Here is a 21,675-nt window from a genome sequence, read left to right on the forward strand (position 1 = left end):
TGTTTGATATGATTCTGTTCAAAATAAGAAAGTTAAGCCTTTTTTTATCCACAAATATTAAATTATTAAAACGATAATTTTTGTTAGCAAAAAGGAGATTGAACTCATGGTATTTTTCTTCTTCGGCTTTCTCCTAAACTATTCAAGATAAGAAATAAGATAATAACATAAAAACTAATTAGTTTTTTATTCGACCAAGAAGAAAACATGTTGGGTTGAATTGTAGTGTCGTGTCGAGATGGGCTTCACGAAAGATTTTTCAAAGCAAACAGACAACAATTGAAATGTACGTGTAACTGTATGAATACTTAGGATAGTTGGATTTGATATCGCAAATGTCTTGAGTCAGTTAAGTGGATATGTATTGAGATAGAATTTGGTGGTTTGAATTTTAATTAAGCGAGTTCAAAGGTAATTTTGTCCTTAAAATAATAAATTTTCTTTTTTACGTTATGCATTGTAATTTGAAAATGTCTATTTTTAATATATAACTGAAATTGTGTATTAAATTTCACAATTAAATATTTTTTTATCAATTATCTTGACATACTCAAAGGCTTTAATGCTCAAGAAAAGTGTAATTTGTTCAGAGTATAAATTTCACACGTTTATTATAATTTTTTTGTGTTCGACTATAAATTTTTAAGAGTATGTTTATGTAAAAGATTTAATAAATTATTTTGTATCATAATCAACTTCTATGGCTGTTAGTACCAACTTAATGGATGCTAGTATATGTTAAATTTTTTTATTTATTCTCTTTAATGATTTAATTATTTTAAAATACTAAATATTTAAATATAAATTAAAAAATAGATTATACATTGATGGGATAAAGTAATTTTACATATATTTAATCACAAATTATTATATATGTTAAATTTATTATTGTTTTAATAATTTTTAAAAAATTACATTAATAGTTATTTTTTATTGATGGAACGTGTAAAACTATTTTACACTGATAATAATGTATAATTATTTTAAATACATGTATTTTCACGATGTCGAATATGTACTTTTAATTTCATATTTTTTTCATTATAACTCTTTAACTTGTTTTTAAAGAAAGTATACATTTTTAATAAATTGTTTAAATATCAAAATAGTTTCTATTTTTTAAATATTAAACAATTTTTAATCTAATATGCTCGCTAGATTGTGACTTGGAAAAAGAAGATTTAACCAAAAAGTATTGTAAGTATGAATTATATAGTAATGTTATATTTGAATCAATAGATATCTTTAGGCCAGTAACCCAATAAGAATTAGGAGGATATATAACCTCTCAGTCTCAAATGCATACGGGCAGAGAGATTTGAAACAGTGGTGATAGACGACATTAGATGTTGATGGTGTGTATAGTGCAGATCCTAGAAAAGGTTTGTTATGTGATGATGCTTTTGCTTTGTTTTATGTTCTACACTTCTACAGCCTTAGTGTGGGTTTAATTTAGTATAGATATATTCTGCAGTTGGTGATGCTGTGATTTTGAAGACACTGTCTTATCAAGAAGCATGGGAAATGGTAAGTTGATTCTGGAAAGTGTCAAAGCTAGTTGTGACAATAAAATTCAGGAGACTAACTTTCAAACTACCTCTTTCGCAGTCTTATTTTGGTGCCAATGTCTTGCATCCACGCACAATAATTCCAGTTATTAGATATGGCATTCCCATTATAATAAGGAATGTTTTCAACCTCTCTTCTTCTGGAACAAAGATTTGCCACCCTTCCATTATTGGTGATGAAGATAAGCAGATATTCAAAAATTATGTCAAAGGCTTTACAACAATAGACAACTTGGCACTTGTAAATGTAGAGGGGTGAGTCATGAATTGCAGTCATTTTGTGTTTGTCTCCTCAAAGTTGTAGTCTCTAAAGTTGTTCTTTTTGCAGAACCGGAATGGCTGGTGTTCCAGGTACAGCTAGCGCTATTTTTGGTGCAGTAAAAGATGTTGGAGCTAATGTTATTATGATATCTCAGGTGCAATCACTATCTTTTGTTGTTCTTATGCCTAATTTTCCATAGTTATATATACGAATCTGCTATGGTAATGAACTTTGTAGGCTAGTAGTGAGCATTCTGTGTGCTTTGCTGTGCCTGAAAAAGAAGTAAAAGCTGTTGCTGAGGCGTTGCAGTCTGTATTTCATGGCGCTTTGGATGCTGACCGTCTTTCTCAGGTGTCAAATCTAGCTCTGATACAACCACATGCCAATTTCAATTTGATTGCAATCAAATTCCTCTGTTCATTACTGACGTGATATCATGATTCAAGAAGACTTATCATATTTGAGGATTGTTTAAGGTTATAAAGCTGAAGATTGATATCATATAGCTTTTCCTTATTTCTAACTTTGTTTGCATCATTAATTAGATTCAGACTAAGCAATATAAATATTCTAAATATAGGCCACTTAACATGGTATGGAAAAAGAAAGCAAACGTCATGATTTATTAATAATTGAGACTGAAAAACTGTTGGCTGAAGCATGGACGATGATATAATTTCTATAATTAAGAACCTAGGATCTACCCTTATATTATTTAAGAGTTCTGAACGTGAATTAGGGATCTATTTCATTAATGTTGAATTAATTTCTCACATATTGCAATTTGCAAAAGTTTGGTCATTTCCGTGGGTATTGGTTAACAGATTGCTGGATAAAGGATATATCTAACGATGTGTTCGGGGCACCAAACATCCTCCCCCACCCCGGTGCACATAATAATTACAATAAACAATGATCTCTTTGGCTTCCTAGCTAACTCAGCTCGTGTCCTTTTTAGATTTTACGTGCTTGTATATTTTGTCGAAATATAAAACCCATTAAATTAAAGCTTGTTATATTATTCCGGTCTAAACTATGTAGCCACCTCTCAGGTGGCAATCATTCCAAATTGTAGTATTTTGGCAGCTGTCGGCCAGAAAATGGCAAGTACTCCTGGAGTTAGTGCCTCCCTTTTCGATGCATTGGCTAAGGTCAGGATTCTGGAAACTATGGTTTATGTTAGTATTATCATACTTATTGTTGTGCTGTTATAATTTATTTGTTTTGCGCTTTATTTCAGTCATGTATTTATTTGAATGAGATGCCTTTTGCGTAGATGAATTAGAAATAACTTTTGATGGATGTCAAAACTAATAAATTTAATCTTATACTTTTTATAGTGATTAGGGTCAAATATATAATGGATGCCAAAACTAATAAATTTAATTTTTTTTACCAATCTTATACGAGTTATTGTATAAATAACACAACTTTTATGCTAATTATTAATTTACACAAAATCCTCCTTATTTAGAGTTTATCTAAATGTGCGTGCTGTAGGCATTATGCAAACTAATAAAGATGCTAACTATTGTTTAATCTATCACAATAAAAGATAAACAATAGAATCCTACACAACCTTTTTTTCAGATATCTCTTTCAGTCTTTCCTATATAAAAAATAAAAAATAGAGCAATAATATGAACTAATTAAGATGAAATTATGCAAACTACTTAGAAAATGTACATCCATCAAACTTGAATGTGACATTGAATTAACGAATGCTTTGCCTTCTACTCTCCTCTTTTCGTTTACAATACGTTGGTATATATATATACATATTGATTTGTGTGTAGTCAAAATCAAAATTGTTATTAAAATTGAAAACAGGCGAGAGGATTCTATAAAGGTTGTTCTGAGTACAACATTACCGTAGTTGTTAAGCGAGAGGATTCTATAAAGGCTTTACGGGCTGTTCATTCCAGATTTTTTCTCTCAAGAACCACAATAGCAATGGCCATTATTGGGCCTGGCTTAATTGGAAGCACACTGCTTGACCAGCTATGCGATCAGGTCAGGTGAACTTTTTGTAGATAATTTTGCATCTTTCTGCATTTTTTTGGGATATAATATAGTAACCTACATGTATTTATAATTAACTAGTCGCTATATATTTTGACTTCTATTTTTGCGCAAAATTTAATTAGTCTTTTTCTTCCGCAACTTTTCACGTGCAGGATATCATGCCCAAGAATGAAATTTAATGAGGACAGTCTCCTACATGTTTGTTTTGTGTTTTTTGTTTTTTATAATAAAGTACTTTGATATGTTGTTAAGTAATTTGGTATTGTAAAACATGACCTTATGCTAGCATAGTCACTTAAATAGGACACTTGAAATGATGAAGTAACGCTAGTTCTCATACGTATATTCATCCAACATGACTGGGGTTTCTTGGTCCATTTAAGAATGTCAACACCCTTGAAGGTTTCTTGAGGTTCATCCCGAATTTTTGTAATATGCAGGCTGCAAATCTGAAAGAAGAATTTAACATTGATTTGCGTGTAATGGGCATCATGGGTTCAAAGTTAATGCTCCTTGAAGATGATACGTAAGTCAAATTATTCAGTTTTTATTAATTCAACATCAAATAATTGACATCATATTTGAGACCGTATACATAATAATTGATCCCAAAGAAAAACAACTCTACCCATAAGGATATGATTTAACCCAGAAGCTCATGAGCATTCAGTTCCAATACAATATAACAGCATACTACAATCATTTAATCAACAATTAAGGCTCAAGCTCTGTGAGTATCTGAGCATAAACCAACTTTCACATGAGCCATATCATATGTCTAATTCAGTTTGTTTTTGTTCCTGAAGAAGGAAATTTCGCTGATGATAGAGATGGCTGTCTATGCTCTATTGATCACATTGTTTTGGTTCTCATTCAATTACGATGAATTATAATTTCTGATTTCAGGGGCATAAATTAGATAAATGGAGAGAACTTCGACAAGAAAAAGGAGAAGTGGCTAATTTAGAAAAAATTGTTCAACATGTGCATGGAAATCATTTCATACCAAACACTGTGTTAGTGGACTGCACAGCCGACTCCGTCATTGCAAGCAATTACGAGGACTGGCTGCGCAAAGGAATACATGTGATCACCCCCAATAAGAAGGCAAATTCAGGACCACTTTATGAGGTAAATTAAAATAAAACGATCCACCTTTTATGGCATAGACAGCTTTTTTGTTTTGTAATGTAACTCGTGTGTGTATTATCCACTTTTGCGGCTTTCTCACCTTCACTCTGCATCCATGGCCAGTATTTGAGATTAAGAGCTCTTCAGAGGCAATCATACACACATTACTTCTATGAAGCTACTGTTGGGGCTGGTCTTCCAATTATCAGCACTTTACGTGGCCTTCTTGAGACTGGTGACAGAATATTGCAAATTGAAGGTATCTTCAGGTTCGTTTTGAAACTATTTTTCTGTCTCATTTTGTGAATTAGACAACCTCACATCTCAGAATTTTGATTTCTGTTTTTACACTCAGTCTTCCTCATGAAGTTTTTGCTCCCCGAGGAGAAAAGTAAAATGAAAGAACATCTCTTCATGGATCACGGATGTCTTTAGGGCTTTAGGTTTTGTTCATTTGATGTTATGCTTACAACCTAAGGTACTGCCTCTAATTTTGCAGTGGGACTTTGAGTTACATCTTTAATAACTTCAAAGATGGCCGGGTTTTTAGTGAGGTGGTAGCTGAAGCAAGGGATGCAGGGTATACCGAGCCCGATCCAAGGGATGACTTGTCTGGAATTGATGTTGCTAGAAAGGTACAACGTATATCTGCAACATTGTATTGTAATGTCTATAAAGTATTAAGTGCCTTCTTGTCTTCTTGTGGTTGATATCTCATGAGTTTCGATAGAGATGCTTAGATTTTGAATTATGCGTAGGGATGTAATTAAATTGAACCAAAATTATCATGTGGATGGTTTTTTTAAGTTTGATTTGTTCAAATTAAATTTTGAGGCTCAAAATTATGCATGAGCTACATTTCAAATTTGCTTTACGTATGTATTATGTAAAGTTATCATGTATTTGGTTTGAAGCTCAATTTTGACTAGTTAAAATTTTGAGATTCTGAAAACCATTGAAATATTCAAAACACACAAGTTCAATAAAACAAAATAATATTTTAAACAATCTCAAATGTCTTGCTGATAATTGGCTTTAAGTAGATAACTTTTGGTTCATGACCTTGAACTAATATTATTTTTATGCATGAAAGTTTTTTATGCTTAATTAACTCAATCCTCTTTAATTTGGTTGTGATTATTAAGTGAAATTAAAATTCTTGTGGTTCAACAGGTGATAATTCTTGCAAGGGAATCAGGTTTGAAGCTAGAGCTTTCTGATATTCCCGTTGAAAATCTTGTGCCAGAACCATTAAGAGTAGGAATCAATTTCTATTAATTATAAAGTTCTGAGTTTTATTGTGTACTATTATTACACTTAGGAGGAATATCTTGATGATTTCTTGCAGGGTAGTTCATCAGCTGAAGAGTTTATGCAACAACTGCCAAAATTTGATGAGGAATTAACAGAGATATTAAAAGATGCAGAGAGTTCTGGAGAAGTGAGTAACTAGACATTATTCTGGAATCCTGATTAAACTACTATAGGAAAAAAAAAATAGCTACATTAATTGCTTCATCCACATGATCTAATCAAAATTATTTAATAAAAGAGTTATAAACTCCTTTGTCTTTGATAAAAAGAAAATAAGGCCAGCTACATGTTCAAAACTGTTTAGTTTAAAACTTTTAATGTTTGAAAGAAATTCAAAGTGGGATAATATATTAGGTGTGGCATTTTGAAAAGTCGGGAGCTTATATATATTTGGTTTAGTCATCTTTTATGACATGAAAAACATAATGATCGACTTCTGTTGAGTTTGGAGAATAGAGCAATTCTTGCATGAACACGCCTAATTAGAAACTCAAAATAGCATTGTAAATTTATAATAACTTAAAAGAAATTAAAGGCTTTGTTATTATCATTTCTCATAAGTCATAATGGCATTTTTTCACTGCATAGTAGTAGTATTAGTTTATGTTTAGGTTTTTGAAGAGCATGTTATGTTATGTTTGAAGGTCTTGAGATACGTGGGAGTGGTGGACGTGAGTAATGAAAAAGGAGTGGTAGAACTGAGAAGATACAAGAAGGATCATCCCTTTGCACAATTATCTGGATCAGATAATATTATTGCGTTCACAACAAGAAGGTATAGAAACCAGCCTCTGATAGTTCGTGGACCTGGAGCTGGTGCCCAAGTCACAGCTGGTGGAATATTCAACGACATTTTACGACTTGCCACTTATCTTGGTGCTCCATCATAGATGCAACCATGTATTCTCTCCTTTGCTTATTCTCTTGTAACTTTTAATTAAATAAACCACTATAATAAATAATTAGAATTTTAAATAAGCATTACATTTAAATTAAAGTTAGTTTAACAGATTTTGCACTGTTTTCAATTTTAAAATTATTCAGAAATAATATCTATTATTTTTTATATGTGGAAAAAAGAAAGAATAGTAATAGTAATAATAGTTAAATATATTTTTGTCAGTAATTCACTTTCTTCCTTATTAGTGTTTTTATTCTTATATATTTTTTCTGTTTTAGTTTTAACCCGATTATCAGGTAACATAATTAGGTTGAACCTAGTAATTTGTTCCCGTAGATTCTGGAGCATAGATTATCTATTCATGGCATGTGTAACGGAGCACACAGCATGTCTTCTGTCACTAATGCACCTATCTGGTCAGCGTAGTTTATAAAGGCTCAACCTCAAAATACCGTAATAATATGCACTGACGTAGTGACGTGTAGACTCTTCAACGGTCAGACTCAGCTACCACCATCAACACAAAATTTTGGTGGGAAAAAATAGTCTTTCTACACATGCCACATATCAAGGCAGACCCAAAGGAAAAGGAGAAAGATAGGGACAATAATATCTACTCTTTTTATTTAAGTAATGATACTACCAGCTGGTATAATTTTTATTTATCTTCTTATTACATCAAATTATTTATTATATTTTTTTTGAAGATTGAAACCAAAATAAGAGGTAAACAAACAATTAAACAGATGCTTACTAAAGGTACTATGCCGATGCTTGCTACGTACATGATTAATTTTGAATTGGTTCATGCTACAGCTTTAATTAGATTAGAATTCCCCATTTGGTTAATTGCTGCTGATTTACGCGGCTTTGGTTTGACAATGAATTAGAAACATAAGAACTTAGAAATGCTAGCTTTGATTAAAAAAAAAAATACATGGGACAAATTAACCAATACTACCTGCTAGGTATATAATACAACTAAATGCAATAAATTTTCTTCTAATTGAAAAAATGTTGAGAAATGTCCTTACATCTAATGTAGAAGAAACCTTGTGGGGGACAAAAAAGGAAGGGAAATACAGTTAACCGTTCCATTTAAAATTAAAAGCAAAGGCATGAATAACTCATTGAAAAATAATAAAAAAGAATACACGCAATCCAGACAAAAAAAATGACATGATTACAGTTCCCCAGAGAATAAAATAGAAGATTCTGAAACCATGGAGGCAATGAATGCAACCGTGAACTGGATAAGTGCATTGATGTGTTAAGCTGGATAATTGGTGCCTAATGCTTTTAAACCAGTGATTAAGTAAATTTAAAGGGTGTATGTTACATGCGAGATTACTAAGAGCTATTTCCAAAAGGAGGAAAACTGCATTCAATGCATGCATGCATGCATACAAATAACATTTCTATAATACTACTCATCTAAGGGGCCAACCAACGACTAAAAAGTGAAAACAATCCTCTAGCTTCAACAAAATCAATAAAGGACAACGGATTTTCTACAAAAGGAGATTGCGAGAACATAAGAAAATAACATTCAATAAATAAATAAATTTTATGATACAATTCGGTGATGTTGTTGCAAGAACAAATATATATGAAACAATTACAGTTTTCTAACTCTCACTATTCGATTCTCTCTCTCTCTGCTTAACAGCTTAACAACTTTCTCATCTAGTCTCCCATGCCGAGAAGCAATTGGATGATGTACTTCTTTATTATCATTTTATATTCGTTGACAATGAATCAAAGGAGTCTACAAATCCTGATGGTTTTGCGGGAATGCTTGCGTTATGGTGTAGATAGAATAAGAACAATAAAACGGTAAGAGGAGATTCACAGAATTAACGTGGTTCAATTAATGTAAACTACATTCATAGGCAATAAAGAAATTTCTATTATTTTTCTTAAATAACACATATATGAAGTAGAGAGTCTAAAATAACACACACACACATATCGTTCAAATGATCAACAAACATAAAGTCTGGGTTAGGTTGTATCGTAGCCTTTTTTCCTCCTTCAAAATATAAGATCCAAAATGTAGTAGGGTTGAGTGATGATTTGAGTCAACAGCCTTCATATATCATGTCATAACCTTCTTGCCTCTGGGATGTTTTCCATGTTAATTAGTACCCTACCGAACCATGAAATCAATAAACCAATGGAGACATTTCTTCAGGCACAGTATTGTCCAATACTTTTCTACCGGTAATCAGTTCCATCAAGACTACTCCAAATGCTTACACATCTACTTTGGTCGTCACTCTTCCAGTAGCTGCCAAGAAACAATATCACATTAATTAATTACAAGTAATGAAGGAATAGACTAAAACATAAAGTTAATGCAACCAATCGCGTTTGATGCAACATGAATCTAGCTCGGCTAATTAAAACGTACCTAAAACTGTGTAGTTGTACGAAAATATTAAACAAGACAAACAATACTATACTACAAACGCAGCGGAGTCCATCTAAATTTTATGACGCATGCTTTAATTTAAAAATGCATGCACAAATGTATGCTAGTGACATCGTGGAATTTACAATTAATGAAGTGTGTGTTTCAACGAGTGTTAATAAAATTAATTTTAAAATAATATGATTTATATTTAAATATTTTTTAATATAAAATCAAGTTAAGAAACTCATAATAAAATTATATATGTAAAAATTTGTCTAAAATTAATTATAAACCTACCATCAATTCTCTAACATGAAATCAAATCCAGAGCAACTTTATAATTAAAGATGTGATAGACGGTTAGGCCACCGGAGAACCCAACAGTAAACAGTAACAGAGAAGAGAAATGCTACATTGCCACCCAAACCTATCACAAATACCGTTAGAATTTTTTTAAATATTCCTCACCATATTTCATCTTTAGATATAAAAGAAAGTAATTTCTTTTATCTTTATTATAAGATTTGAATTGAAAGTATGATTTAATTCTCATTAATAAGATCTCATTTAAAATGTTTTATGCATTAATTACTAATTTTTCATAAAAATATCTTTAATTAAAATCAATTTTAGAATAATGTTACAATAATATAAACATAACCTGTTAGTTTGTTTGTAAGGATAATTTACAAAAAAATATTAATTTAAAAAATTTAATACTCTTAACTAAGTTACTGAATTTCCTTAGATGCATCTACTTTTTTTCTTTAATACTTAGGAGATTAATGTAGCAAAACTCATTCAGTATGATATCCAAGAGTTAATACGTAAGAAGTGTATTCATCACCTTACATACATCATTCATGAGTTAGTGGTTTGTATACCAATATCTATCCTCTTTCTCCTCTCTAATTTTCCTTTGGAAAAAAAAAGGACAATAGTTTCCTGAACATCGAAGCCATCCATCCATAACTGCCACACCATAATGTACATGAAACGTTCAACCCAGGATATATAATACAGGAAAAAATAAAATTTACCTAGGAATAATAATAATGAAACAAGAAAACTAAATGCAAAAATAACTGACCATTTCAAGAAGAAAAATATCGTAGTTACTAGTTAATTCAAACAATATATAGGAATTGAACATTAACTATTGTCCATCATCTAATGGTTATTTTGTCGCTCCTGTTTTTATAAGCAAAATATGATATTATAGTAGTATCCTATAGATATTTAATTTGTAGCAACGACAATAGAGGAAATAAATAAAAACTCAAAAATTAAGAAAATCTCCCTCCCCCCGGCCCCGGAAACTCAAGCTGAGCCAAATTAGTCAAGCTCCCTTGGTATTGAACCACCCAAATTGTTATGGCTGAGATAAAGTATAAAATTTTTAAGGGTTTTGTATTAATTATAAGAAATCAACCGGATCTTAAAATTTATGATTCTTAAAAATAATAAATAAACTAATAAGATATATCTTTCTTTATAATGATACTTCTCTTTGATGTATTTTGATTTCTTATAAGAATAGAGAAATAAAAAAAGGACTTTGTTTTACATTAACGGATATTAACCCCTTTTGTAATCACTACTCTCATCTTAACTTAATTACAATCTAATCCATAATTATTAATTATTTATTTATTAGTCCTTACTTAAATCACATGTCTCACACCTTTCTTGATAAAAGACTTAAGTTCAATTCTACTTACATAAATAATGTGTTTGTTTTTACCTTAAAGATAATTAATTTTAACTAAATTAATTTAACAAAAGTACATATCAGATATAGAATTTAAATTTGATTCTCACAAAATATTTTCTTAAAAAGTAATAAGGAAAAACTTTAAATTTCACTTAAGTTTTAAATTAAAAATTAGTTTTATAATAGGTAGAAAGATAACAAAACTTATGAAAATTAGTTCTACCAGTTTTTAAAAGTGAATTGTGAACCCCAACTATCTTAAAAAGAAAAAAGAAACTAATCTTTAAAAATACTGACATTCATCAACTTCTTCCAATATATATGTTACGTATCGGATGCACGTGCAATCGTAGTCCAATTATTAATATTTTGCTAAAGTAGCCTTCAATTAGTTTGATAAGGTATTTAACTTATAGTGTTCACGTTCTTGTTAACCCAGATACACTTTATCTCCAAAAACTGGCGACAATTTAATTCCAGTAATTAATGAGTATTCTCTTTCATGTAATCACCAACTGCCAGTTATTTTCAGCTAACGGACTTGCTTTAATTTTGACGACAGCTCAAAATCACAAATTTGTATTATATATGGAATAATTTTAAATTCTCTTACGTTATTTTTTAAATCTTTTTCTTAAATGTGTGCATGTTTGTTTCAATGTTACAGTCTCCCTTCCATCATCACAATTTTTTTTTTTTTTGAAAATGATAGGCTTTATATCCCCCTCATATAGATTTAGATTATGAGGGATTGGGTCTTGCATGGGTTCAATTTTATGTCCCCCCACACGGCTTCAATATGGTGTCAACATAGTTGCAATAAAACCATCTAATTTGATGCTCCTATAGTCTCTCTCTTCTAATAAAAATGTTACAACCTTCACTCAATGAATTTTCGTGCTTTCTATGCACAAAACGTGAGGGAAAAAATCGAAATTTTTTTGTTGAACGGAAAACTAACGCTCTAAGAAATTGTCTAAACACTTACTCAATTAAGAAACCCACAAAAAAAAATAATTGCATAAAGATTTTATACATTAAATCTAACAAATTGTGTATAAAATAGTAAATGAAAAACCTATAGCTATTAAGTTAAATAGCATAATGGGTATCCCTTAACATTTTTCTTTATGTTAACTTGTGTCAGTCATGTATGCACAACATTTTTGCGCGTAAGTCATAACTATCACTATAGAATAGAGAAGACATAGTCAAATAAGACAAACTGAGCTTCCACCACCGTTTCCGTGGTCAGCAGTGTTAAAAAAATTGGTTGGGTTATTGATTCTATCAAGATAGTAAGGTAGTGGTTCAACCAATAGATTAATATTGGTCCCGTTTGATTAGTATATATTAAAAATTTAAAATTATACATATATATATATATATATATATATATTTTATATATAAATACATAACTAATATTATAATATTATTTGATTAAGATTCATATTTCAAAAATTTAAAATAATTATTGACAATAATGAGATATAAAATCGGTGTCTAAAGGTAATCAATTTGTATTTGTATATTTCTAAAAATTGAGAGAGTTTGGAGGATTTTGACAAGGGTGGTGGTGAGTATGGAGGCTGGCATGATGTGTGTAGAATTAGATTGTGAAATGAGGGGCATGGCATGCGTAATGATGGAGCCCACCGCATGTGCTTTGTCACCAAACTCACCAGCTTAAAATACCGTAATATGCGCAAACGTGTAGGCTCCTCAACTGAAATTAAGGTTAGCTGCCACCATCAACACCAAATTTTGGTGGCTCTGCTCTGCACCTCCAAATTTCTTTTATTTATTTTCCATTCACCTCAATCACTCTATTATGCCACAGAAGCCGGACCAAAATAACTTTGAATTATTCATTGGACGTTGTTGTTGATTTACGCGGCATTGGTCAAAAAGCATGGGACAAAACAACCAGTTGCAATAAATTTTCTTATTCAATAAATGTTGAAAAATATCATACAATTAACATTTCTATAATACTTCTCATCCAAGAACCCAACCATCAACTAAAACCAATCCGTTAGCTTTGAAAAAACTAGATAAAGGACATCAGACTTGTACAAATAGAGATCGCAAGAACATAAAAGAATCATCATTTAAAAAATTAAATAAAAATTGTGATACAATTAGGTGATGTTGCGAGATCAAAACAGCTTACTTAATAACAACATTCTCATCTGGTCCTTCCAACTGAGAAGACATTGGATGTTGTCCTGTTTACAATTATAATTTTCGTCAGCGGCAATCCATTGAATCAAAGGAGTCTGCAAATCCTGAAGGTTTAGCGGGAATACTTGATTGAGTTTGTGAGATGGACATGTCAAACATTGTGGAAGTGCCTTCATTGGCTTGCCATCTTCGCAGAGCTTGAGGAAGGCTCATGTGAAGGTCAATGCCATAACCTTCTTCTTCTTCATGGGTGGTGGGCTTCCATTGCTCTACCAGAGGACCCAAGACATTCACAGCATGCCCCATATCAGGCCTTTGGTATGGTTCACGAGCAGTGCAATGGCCTGCTAGCTCAGCCACTTTATATATACTCTCCATGGTTTCCTCATCGGGATCGAGAGTTTGATCAATTGCCTTTGGGATGTTCTCTTTGTTAATCAGTACCCTACGGAACCAGGAAACCAAGTGAGACCTTTCATCAGGCACAGTATCGTCCAATGCCCTTCTACCCGTAATCAGTTCCATCAAAACTACTCCAAATGCGTACACATCTACTTTGGTCGTCACTCTTCCCGTAGCTGCCAAGAAACAATATCACATTAATTAATTACAAGTAAAGGAATTGGCTAGCATAAACTTAACGCAACTAATTGTGTTTAATGCAACAAAAGCTAGCTCTAGCTAACTGTAATTTTACGATTCTTCGTACTACAGATGCAGTGGAGACGAAGAAAATAATTGGACATGCTTTTAAAAATGAACAAATGTTTGTTAGTGAAAATGTGGAATTATCATATGACTATTAACGACATGTCTGGGCATCAGGGAACCCTACAGTAAACTGAACAGTACCAACAGAGAAGAGAGCAGCTACGGACGGTGCTACCCAAACCTATGACAAAATACAGTAAGAATAACTCTAAATATTCTTAACCAATCCTTCTAATTGCTAAATAAAATACTTTTGATCTTCCCATGACACAAAATGCATCAACTTTTATGTTTAATACTTTATTAAGTATCCGGAGGAGAACGTAGCAAAACGCCTTCAGTAATCCAAGATTTAATCTAATCAGAGTATTCATCACATAAAAAGATGTAATTGGGAGCCAGCCACTTAATTGAAGCCATCTATCTATAAATGGCACAACATATAATGTGCCCTGAAACCGTTCATCCAGGATATCCATATGAAAACATAAAACTTAGCTAGAAAACAAATCATAAAACAAGAAAACAAAAAATGCAAATAACTGACCATTATGAGGAGAAAAACATCAGTTGTTATTAGTTCAAAAAATATAATGATTTGAAGTAGTAACCTATAGACAGTTATAACCAGAAAAGGAAATAAATAAGAACTTAAAAAAAAAAAAAATCAATACAAGCTTATTATATTCAAAGGCTTTCCATATATACCTGCATATTCAGGTGCAAGATATCCAAATGTTCCAGCCAAGCGTGTCTCAACAGAATACTTCCCATCTGGCGCATTTTTAACCAAACCAAAATCTGCAACCTTGGCTCTCATGTCATCACCCAACAATATGTTTGAGGGCTTTAAGTCCCTGTGAATGAAGCTTTGCTGAGCCAAGCTGTGCAAGTATTCCACTCCCCGAGCTACATCCAAAGCTATTGCTACTCTTTGTTTCCAAGTCAAAGGAGCACAGCCATTTTCACCCCAATCAAACAGGTGTTGCGTTAATGTCCCTTGAGGCATATACTCGTACACCAAGAGCCTTTCGTTGCCGTTAATGCAATACCCTAAAAGGGCCACCAAATGCCTGTGCCGAACTTTACTAAGAACTGCAATCTCTGCTTGGAACTCATTCAATCCCTTACTCCCTGTTGCAACAGATTCCATTCTCTTTACAGCAATTTGAGTTCCATCATGCAATTCCCCTTTATAAACAACCCCAAACCCTCCCCTACCCAAAATGTTCTTCTCACTGAAATTATCCGTTACTTGCCGAAGAACCTGGATTGAAATAGTAGCATTCCCACCCTCAAAAACATGAACGTCACTACGCTCACTGCCCTGGCTTTGCAACTCACTGGGAACACCACCATATCCATTGGAATTGGTAACGCTCATCATATCAATCTTAACCTCTCCTTTCCCATTTTCCGGATTATTAACCCTTCCAAACTTCCCATGCCGGTTTTTAGCATGACACTTGCAAAACACAAACACCACGACGGCAACAAAAAACACAGCAATTAGAACAATACCTGCGATCCAAGCAGGCGAAAGTGAAGATCCACCTGGCCCTGTGCTCGGGCTTCCACTCGGTGCATCACCGGAACCCTTCGACGGAGTAGTTCCACTGCCACCACCACCACCATCAGAACGCCCAAGTAAATCATTACCTGCAGTAGTGAACTTCACCTTGGTAGGGAACTTGGGAACATCACCAGATAAGTTGTTATTAGACACATTAAGAACCTCAAGCTGAGCCAGATTAGTCAAGCTCCCTGGTATTGAACCACCCAAATTGTTATCATTGAGAAACAAGTTCCTCAAATCAGTTAAATTAGCAAACGCAGGTGAAATGGTTCCCGTCAAATTCTGCTTTGCCAAATTCACCGTAATAATCTTCCCCCCTGCACACACAACAAAACTCCAATCATCACAAGGATCGTTCCCAGTCCAGGAACGCGCCAACTGAAGGGGATACCCGAAACCCGCAGCAATATCAAGCAAAGTGGAGATACGAGAATCGCAGGGTCCAACATCTTTCAGACAAAAACTATTGATCCCATCGAGAGTGAACTTCACACCTTTCTCAAACGAAGGAACAGGACCCTGAAGGGCATTGTTGTCCAGAGAAACGTTCTGCAAGCTAGAAAGGGACATGAGAGAAGGTGGAACCACACCGGTTAACTGGTTGTCTCTCAGCTGCAGGTCAAACAAAGTGGTGCAATTTGACAAATCCGGAATGGGACCCGTGAACTGGTTCTTCTGAAGCCACACCTGAGACAAGTGGGTCATGGAAGCAAGCACCTCAATGGAACCCGAAAATCCGAAGCCGTTCTGATTGTTGAGCCACAGATTCTGAATCTCAGATCCCCCAAAGGACTTGGGTAAACCCCCAGTGAGGTTGTTGTAAGAGAGACGAAGCTCCTGCAAACTCACAAACTTGTCGAATACATCAGGCAAGGTACCGATGAGGTTTGCGTTTCCGAGGTCGAGTTTCACGAGGTTGTTGCTATCCGTCAACTCGGTGGGAATCGTCCATGGGGCAAGGTTGACGCTATCGGCCATGCTGAGGGTTTGCAAACTGGTGAGCCCCTGGAAGCAACCATCGGGGATGGAGGTGAAGTTATTGCCGTCAAGGAAAACGCTTTCGAGCATGGAGAGGTTGGCGAGTGAAGGCAATGCGCCGGAGAGCTTGTTGTTCTGGAGAGAGAGCGAGGTGAGTTGGGAGAGCGAGTTCAGATCCGGAGGAAGAGTTCCGCCGAGTGACTGAGAAGCGATTTTGATTATGGTGACGCGGTTGGCGCTGCACTTCACGCCTGTCCATTGGCAGAAGCTGCTCCCCGTCCACCCCGACGGCGACGGGATCAGCGCCTTCGCGAGCTTCGACATGAACACGCCATCGTCGGCAATGGCGGTGCAGGCGAGAGACAACAACAGAAGAAAGAGCTTACAGAGAGAAAGTAAGGGTTTTTGTTTTAATTTGGAGGCAGCCATTCAGATTTGGGAGTGTGTGTGGTGTTTGACTGCGTCGGATTGTACAGATAGATACTGAGAAAGAGAATGGAAGCAGAGAAGAGAAGCTTAATGATAACCGCGCTAACCTCATGTGCCAGACACAGTTATTGTTATGCCCTGTCTCTTCCTTCTTTAAATAACAATGCCCAATATTCATAGAGCTTCGCTAATTAAAGAATTTTATAAACAAATACCACTGTGTATTTTCTACATCTACGTATTTATATCTTTGAATTACCTTTTTTAGTCTTCATTATTTTTATTTAATTTAAACCATCTAAATTAATTAAATAATTTAAATTGTCATAAAACAAACATGTCTTAATATTATTAGTTTATATCAAATTGAATCAATATAAAAAAATGAACTTAAAAAATTAAATTTGAGAAAGAAATTAATTTAACCTATTTATAGTTATATGAGAATCAACTAAAATAATGCAAAACAAGTAGTATTATTCTAATTTTACAGCGAATAAATATTAAATATGAAATACTTGTTTGTTGAAGGAAGGAGAAAATGAGGTGGGGACAGGGATACGGATATAATATGATTAAAAAACGAATACGTGGTTCAGGCAAGTGTATGGTCCCCGCGAATGCCAACTGTAGCTTACTAGATTTCGCGTATAATACCGGCCCCTTGTCTTTTTTTTGTAAACGACATTGACTCCAGAGTTGAGACTTGAAAAACAAAGGTATGTTTTAAAAACGATTTATGATTATCTATCTTATAATACAAATTTCCATAATTGTGTAATAAAATTTAACTTATTTCTAAATTATTATTACTTTCTGAGTAGATTATGATTTTTCCGGAATTGAAAAGGCATTAATAAGAATAATTGATCGAATTATTAATAAAAGTAATCACGACCCATCGATACAATCATATACCAAACACTGTTGTCTTAATCCTTTTTCATTTACTTTTGATACTGTCCTAACTTTTTGTCATTCCCCTTTTCACTTTCCACGGAAGCTTCCCATCCCCCATTAACTGCCCAACATCCATTTTAACTACAAATTTTTGCTATATTCCCATTACGATTTACTGTAAAAATAAATTCTGCAGTGTATAAAGAAACAAACAAAGTCATTGTTTTTGCAATAAAAGTATTAAGAAAATGTGAACACAATATTTTTCTAAAAAAATTGGAAACAAGCCCGTCCACATTAAAGACTTCAAATTCAAAATATTAGACTACCCTTCCTTTACAAGATCATTCATCTTTCAGTCCCACCAATCTCACCTGGTTTAACTTTTTAACAGACTACCCTCTTTGTTTTTAATATGTATATTAGGTAAGAGATACTCATACTAGATCATTAGAGGAAAAATAAGAAAAAGTGAAAATAATATATGTGATAATTGATATGATAGAAAAGAAAATAAACATAAAATATAATTACTCATGATTGAAAAATAAATAGATAATGCTGTGAACATCACTTCTAAAAAAACCCAATTATAATTTATCACTTTATAATAATTATTTTCTACTGTTAGATTCCACTGTATCTATCCATTTGCCCAGAGTTTTGATAATATTAAAATCACAAAGCATTATCTTTTTTCCAAGTAACGAAGCATCACATGGAACACAAAATTGTTTCCCCATTTGGGCCGAGTCTTTCGGACTGGGCCTAATTCTGTTTTTCGGGTCTGAACACGATCATGAGTCATGAAAAATCTGCCCCAATGTTCTACCAAAAAAACAAAGAACCCAATGTTCATGATGAGGTTATATGCCTCTTTTCTTTATTACAACCATACTTTTAAAACTCGGACCTACTCAACCGGTGTGATCGGTTCGACCATAAATTGGTGGATTGACTAAGTGTGACCCGATGCAATTTGGTTGGATTTGTGGTTGAACCGCTAATTACCCGATTGACTTAGGTTCTATCATAGTTTTTTTTTTTCCACATAGTGTATGCCTTTCTCTCTCTTACTGGAAATTACCAATTAAAGGAGAGAGTCCCAACCCCTTAGAGGTGTAAATGAGCTTAATTGAACTGAGCACAAAAAATTTGAGTTTGGGTTGTTTAAAAAAATGAGTAACTTTGACTCATTTAGTTAAACAAGCTCAACTAAAAATTTGTGTTTGGGTTGTTTAAAAAAATTAAAGCTTAAACTTAACTTGTTTAACTCATTTATAACTCAATTATTTTTTATTTTGTGAACATTTATCGTAAAATTTTAACTTATCAATTTAATATTTAAGAAAACATTTCAATGCTTTGTAATAACATACTAATATAAATATGTTAAACAATATGATTTTATAGAATCCATGTAAATAAGCTACTCACAAGTTATTAATGTTGAACTTATAAAATTTAAATTTAACTCATTTAAATAATTAAATCCAACCGAAAGCTTGAATTTAATAAACAAACTTAATCAAACTTTTAACGAGTCAGAATTCATTTACATTTTACATTCCTAATTAGACCCACCGGTTCTTCAATTTTTCTTTTTGACGTCATAACACGATAGTTTAAATAGAAGGTGGATTTGGAATATTCAATATGCTAAAAGGCCAAACAACAAACAACAATGATATTTAGACTTCTCGTTATTTTGAATATTTCATCAACTTTTTATTTTTTATTTTTTCCCCATCATATTATGTATACTATTTATATTTTTTATTTACTATTTAGGATGTTCAAATATACCTAAAAAGACTAAAGCACACTTCACTCTTTTATTCTTCTGCCTTACTCACTGACACGAAGCATATAGTTTTCTTATCCAAATTCATTTTTTCTTTATAACTACCAAACAAGAATTAAAGTGTTGCATTACATAAAACAATCATGTCCAAATTTTGCAACATCATGGAGAAAAGTCCTCATATTACTATCCGAAGAGCCTCCTTCCGTGACGGCTTCCCTGGCCAAGCATTTCCATTTATCAGCATTCCTTCTGAATTCCTGTCCTTTTCCTCCACTCCCCATGACCACATCCAAACACTTCCTAATCTCCTCTGCTTCCACTATCCCTTCCTCAACATTCACCTTATCATCCACCCTCACCCCCGTCTTCCACACATCTTGCACCATCTTTGCATTCGTCCCTTGGTCTGTCCACTGCGGAAACGCCACCATAGGAACCCCCGAACCCAAACTTTCCATAGTCGAATTCCATCCACAATGCGTTACAAAACAACCCAAGGAACCATGCGACAGAACCTCCACCTGAGAACCATGCACAAATTATCAAATCATTACATATAGTTATCTAAATTAAGATTAGTCAGAAGCATGCATACATGATGGTCCTGAAGTACTTGATATATATATATATATATATATATATATATATATATATATATATATATATATATATATAATTTTCTCACCTGAGAACACCATTTCACAATCTTACCCCTCTGCTCCAGTTCCTCTCTGCAGTTATCTTCTATTCCTTGCATATCTCTAATGACCCACAAGAAGAGATATCCGGAATCTAGCAGCGCGCGTGCAAGCTCCTTCATCTGTCTATCAGCCAACACAGCAAGGGTACCAAATGAAACATAAACCACAGATAACTCAGGCTGTGAGTCCAACCATTCAACGTAATCATTTGAAGCATCGAAGAGATCACCGCCATACGAAGTATCCGCGGGATCTTTACCGTCCAAGAAAGCAGAGGGAATATTCAACGGCCCAATTGGTATCATGGTGAACTTATCAACCGCTCTCAAGGCATCGGGTTCCAAGTCCTGAAAGGTGTTCACGAGGATTATCGGGTTGGTTTCGTCGTCAAGATCCTGAAACTGTTCTTGGAGGGTTGGAAGAGCAAATCTATAGATATTGGAGGGTAAGAGGAAGGAAGGAACGTCACGTGCTGTGAGAGAGAATGGCAAACCCGGTAACTCTATGGTGGGGTCTGATTTGTAGTTAAAGGAGTCCCCGTATTCGTGGAAGTAGTAATAGTAGATGTCAAAAACAGTGGCGGCTTGAATCCACAGAAGAGCCCCCGGAATGTGAAGCTCACGCGCCACCTTTGCAGCCCAGGGAAGCAGGATGGTGTAGGCTAAGCATGTGAAAGGTTGCCCTTCTTGTTTAGCGGCGGTAATTATGTTTCTGAGGAACTCTGAGCCGCGGCGCTTCAACTCGGACATGTAGGAGGAGAGGGAGGAGTCGTCGGTGGCTTTGTAACCGTCGTCATAGCCGTCGGAGAAGGTGGCGAAGGAGAGGCCGGGGATGGTGGGCTTTTTGAGCATGCGACGGTGGAGGTAGAGGCTGGTGGCGAAGGTGACGTGGACGCCCATGGAAACGAGTCGCTTGGCGAACTGGATGGAGGGGTTTATGTGGCCTTGTATGGGGTAGGTTATGAGGAGGAAGCGGTGCTGCACCATGATAGATAGCGGTGGCGCGTGAAAATACACACTCTCTTACTAATACTAGGGACAGATACATGCATTACGTTT

The 21,675-nt window shown here is 34.1% G+C and overlaps 2 protein-coding genes and 1 pseudogene across 2 annotated transcripts; 1 reads left to right on the top strand and 2 right to left on the bottom strand.

The window, feature by feature from the left end:
- Nucleotides 1-700: 700 nt before the first annotated feature.
- Nucleotides 701-7,240, top strand: LOC114396157 (annotated as a pseudogene).
- Nucleotides 7,241-13,261: 6,021 nt separating this feature from the next.
- LOC114395716 (receptor-like kinase TMK4) lies at nt 13,262-17,371 on the bottom strand. The gene is made up of 2 exons (XM_028357557.1): nt 14,935-17,371; nt 13,262-14,093 (listed from the first exon to the last, which is right to left on the bottom strand). Exons 1-2 carry the CDS (start codon nt 17,207-17,209, stop codon nt 13,582-13,584), a joined length of 2,787 nt encoding a protein of 928 aa, XP_028213358.1. The 5' UTR covers nt 17,210-17,371; the 3' UTR covers nt 13,262-13,581.
- A 2,441-nt stretch (nt 17,372-19,812) lies between these two features.
- LOC114397658 (crocetin glucosyltransferase, chloroplastic-like) lies at nt 19,813-21,675 on the bottom strand. The gene is made up of 2 exons (XM_028359803.1): nt 20,602-21,675; nt 19,813-20,437 (listed from the first exon to the last, which is right to left on the bottom strand). The coding sequence occupies exons 1-2, from the start codon at nt 21,601-21,603 to the stop codon at nt 20,042-20,044; spliced, it is 1,398 nt and encodes a 465-aa protein (XP_028215604.1). The 5' UTR covers nt 21,604-21,675; the 3' UTR covers nt 19,813-20,041.

This window comes from Glycine soja, chromosome 18 (assembly GCF_004193775.1).
Source record: "Glycine soja cultivar W05 chromosome 18, ASM419377v2, whole genome shotgun sequence".
In the NCBI taxonomy this organism is placed as follows: Eukaryota; Viridiplantae; Streptophyta; class Magnoliopsida; order Fabales; family Fabaceae; genus Glycine; species Glycine soja.

Bases quoted from the DNA above. Each gene is read 5' to 3' on its own strand.
- LOC114395716 (XM_028357557.1), bottom strand. From the start codon at position 17,209: ATGGCTGCCTCCAAATTAAAACAAAAACCCTTACTTTCTCTCTGTAAG. The intron at 14,094-14,934 runs GTATATATGGAA...GTTTCTTGGCAG, and splicing joins TCTTGCACCTGAATATGCAG to CTACGGGAAGAGTGACGACC.
- LOC114397658 (XM_028359803.1), bottom strand. From the start codon at position 21,603: ATGGTGCAGCACCGCTTCCTCCTCATAACCTACCCCATACAAGGCCAC. The intron at 20,438-20,601 runs GTGAGAAAATTA...CATGGTTCTCAG, and splicing joins TTGTGAAATGGTGTTCTCAG to GTGGAGGTTCTGTCGCATGG.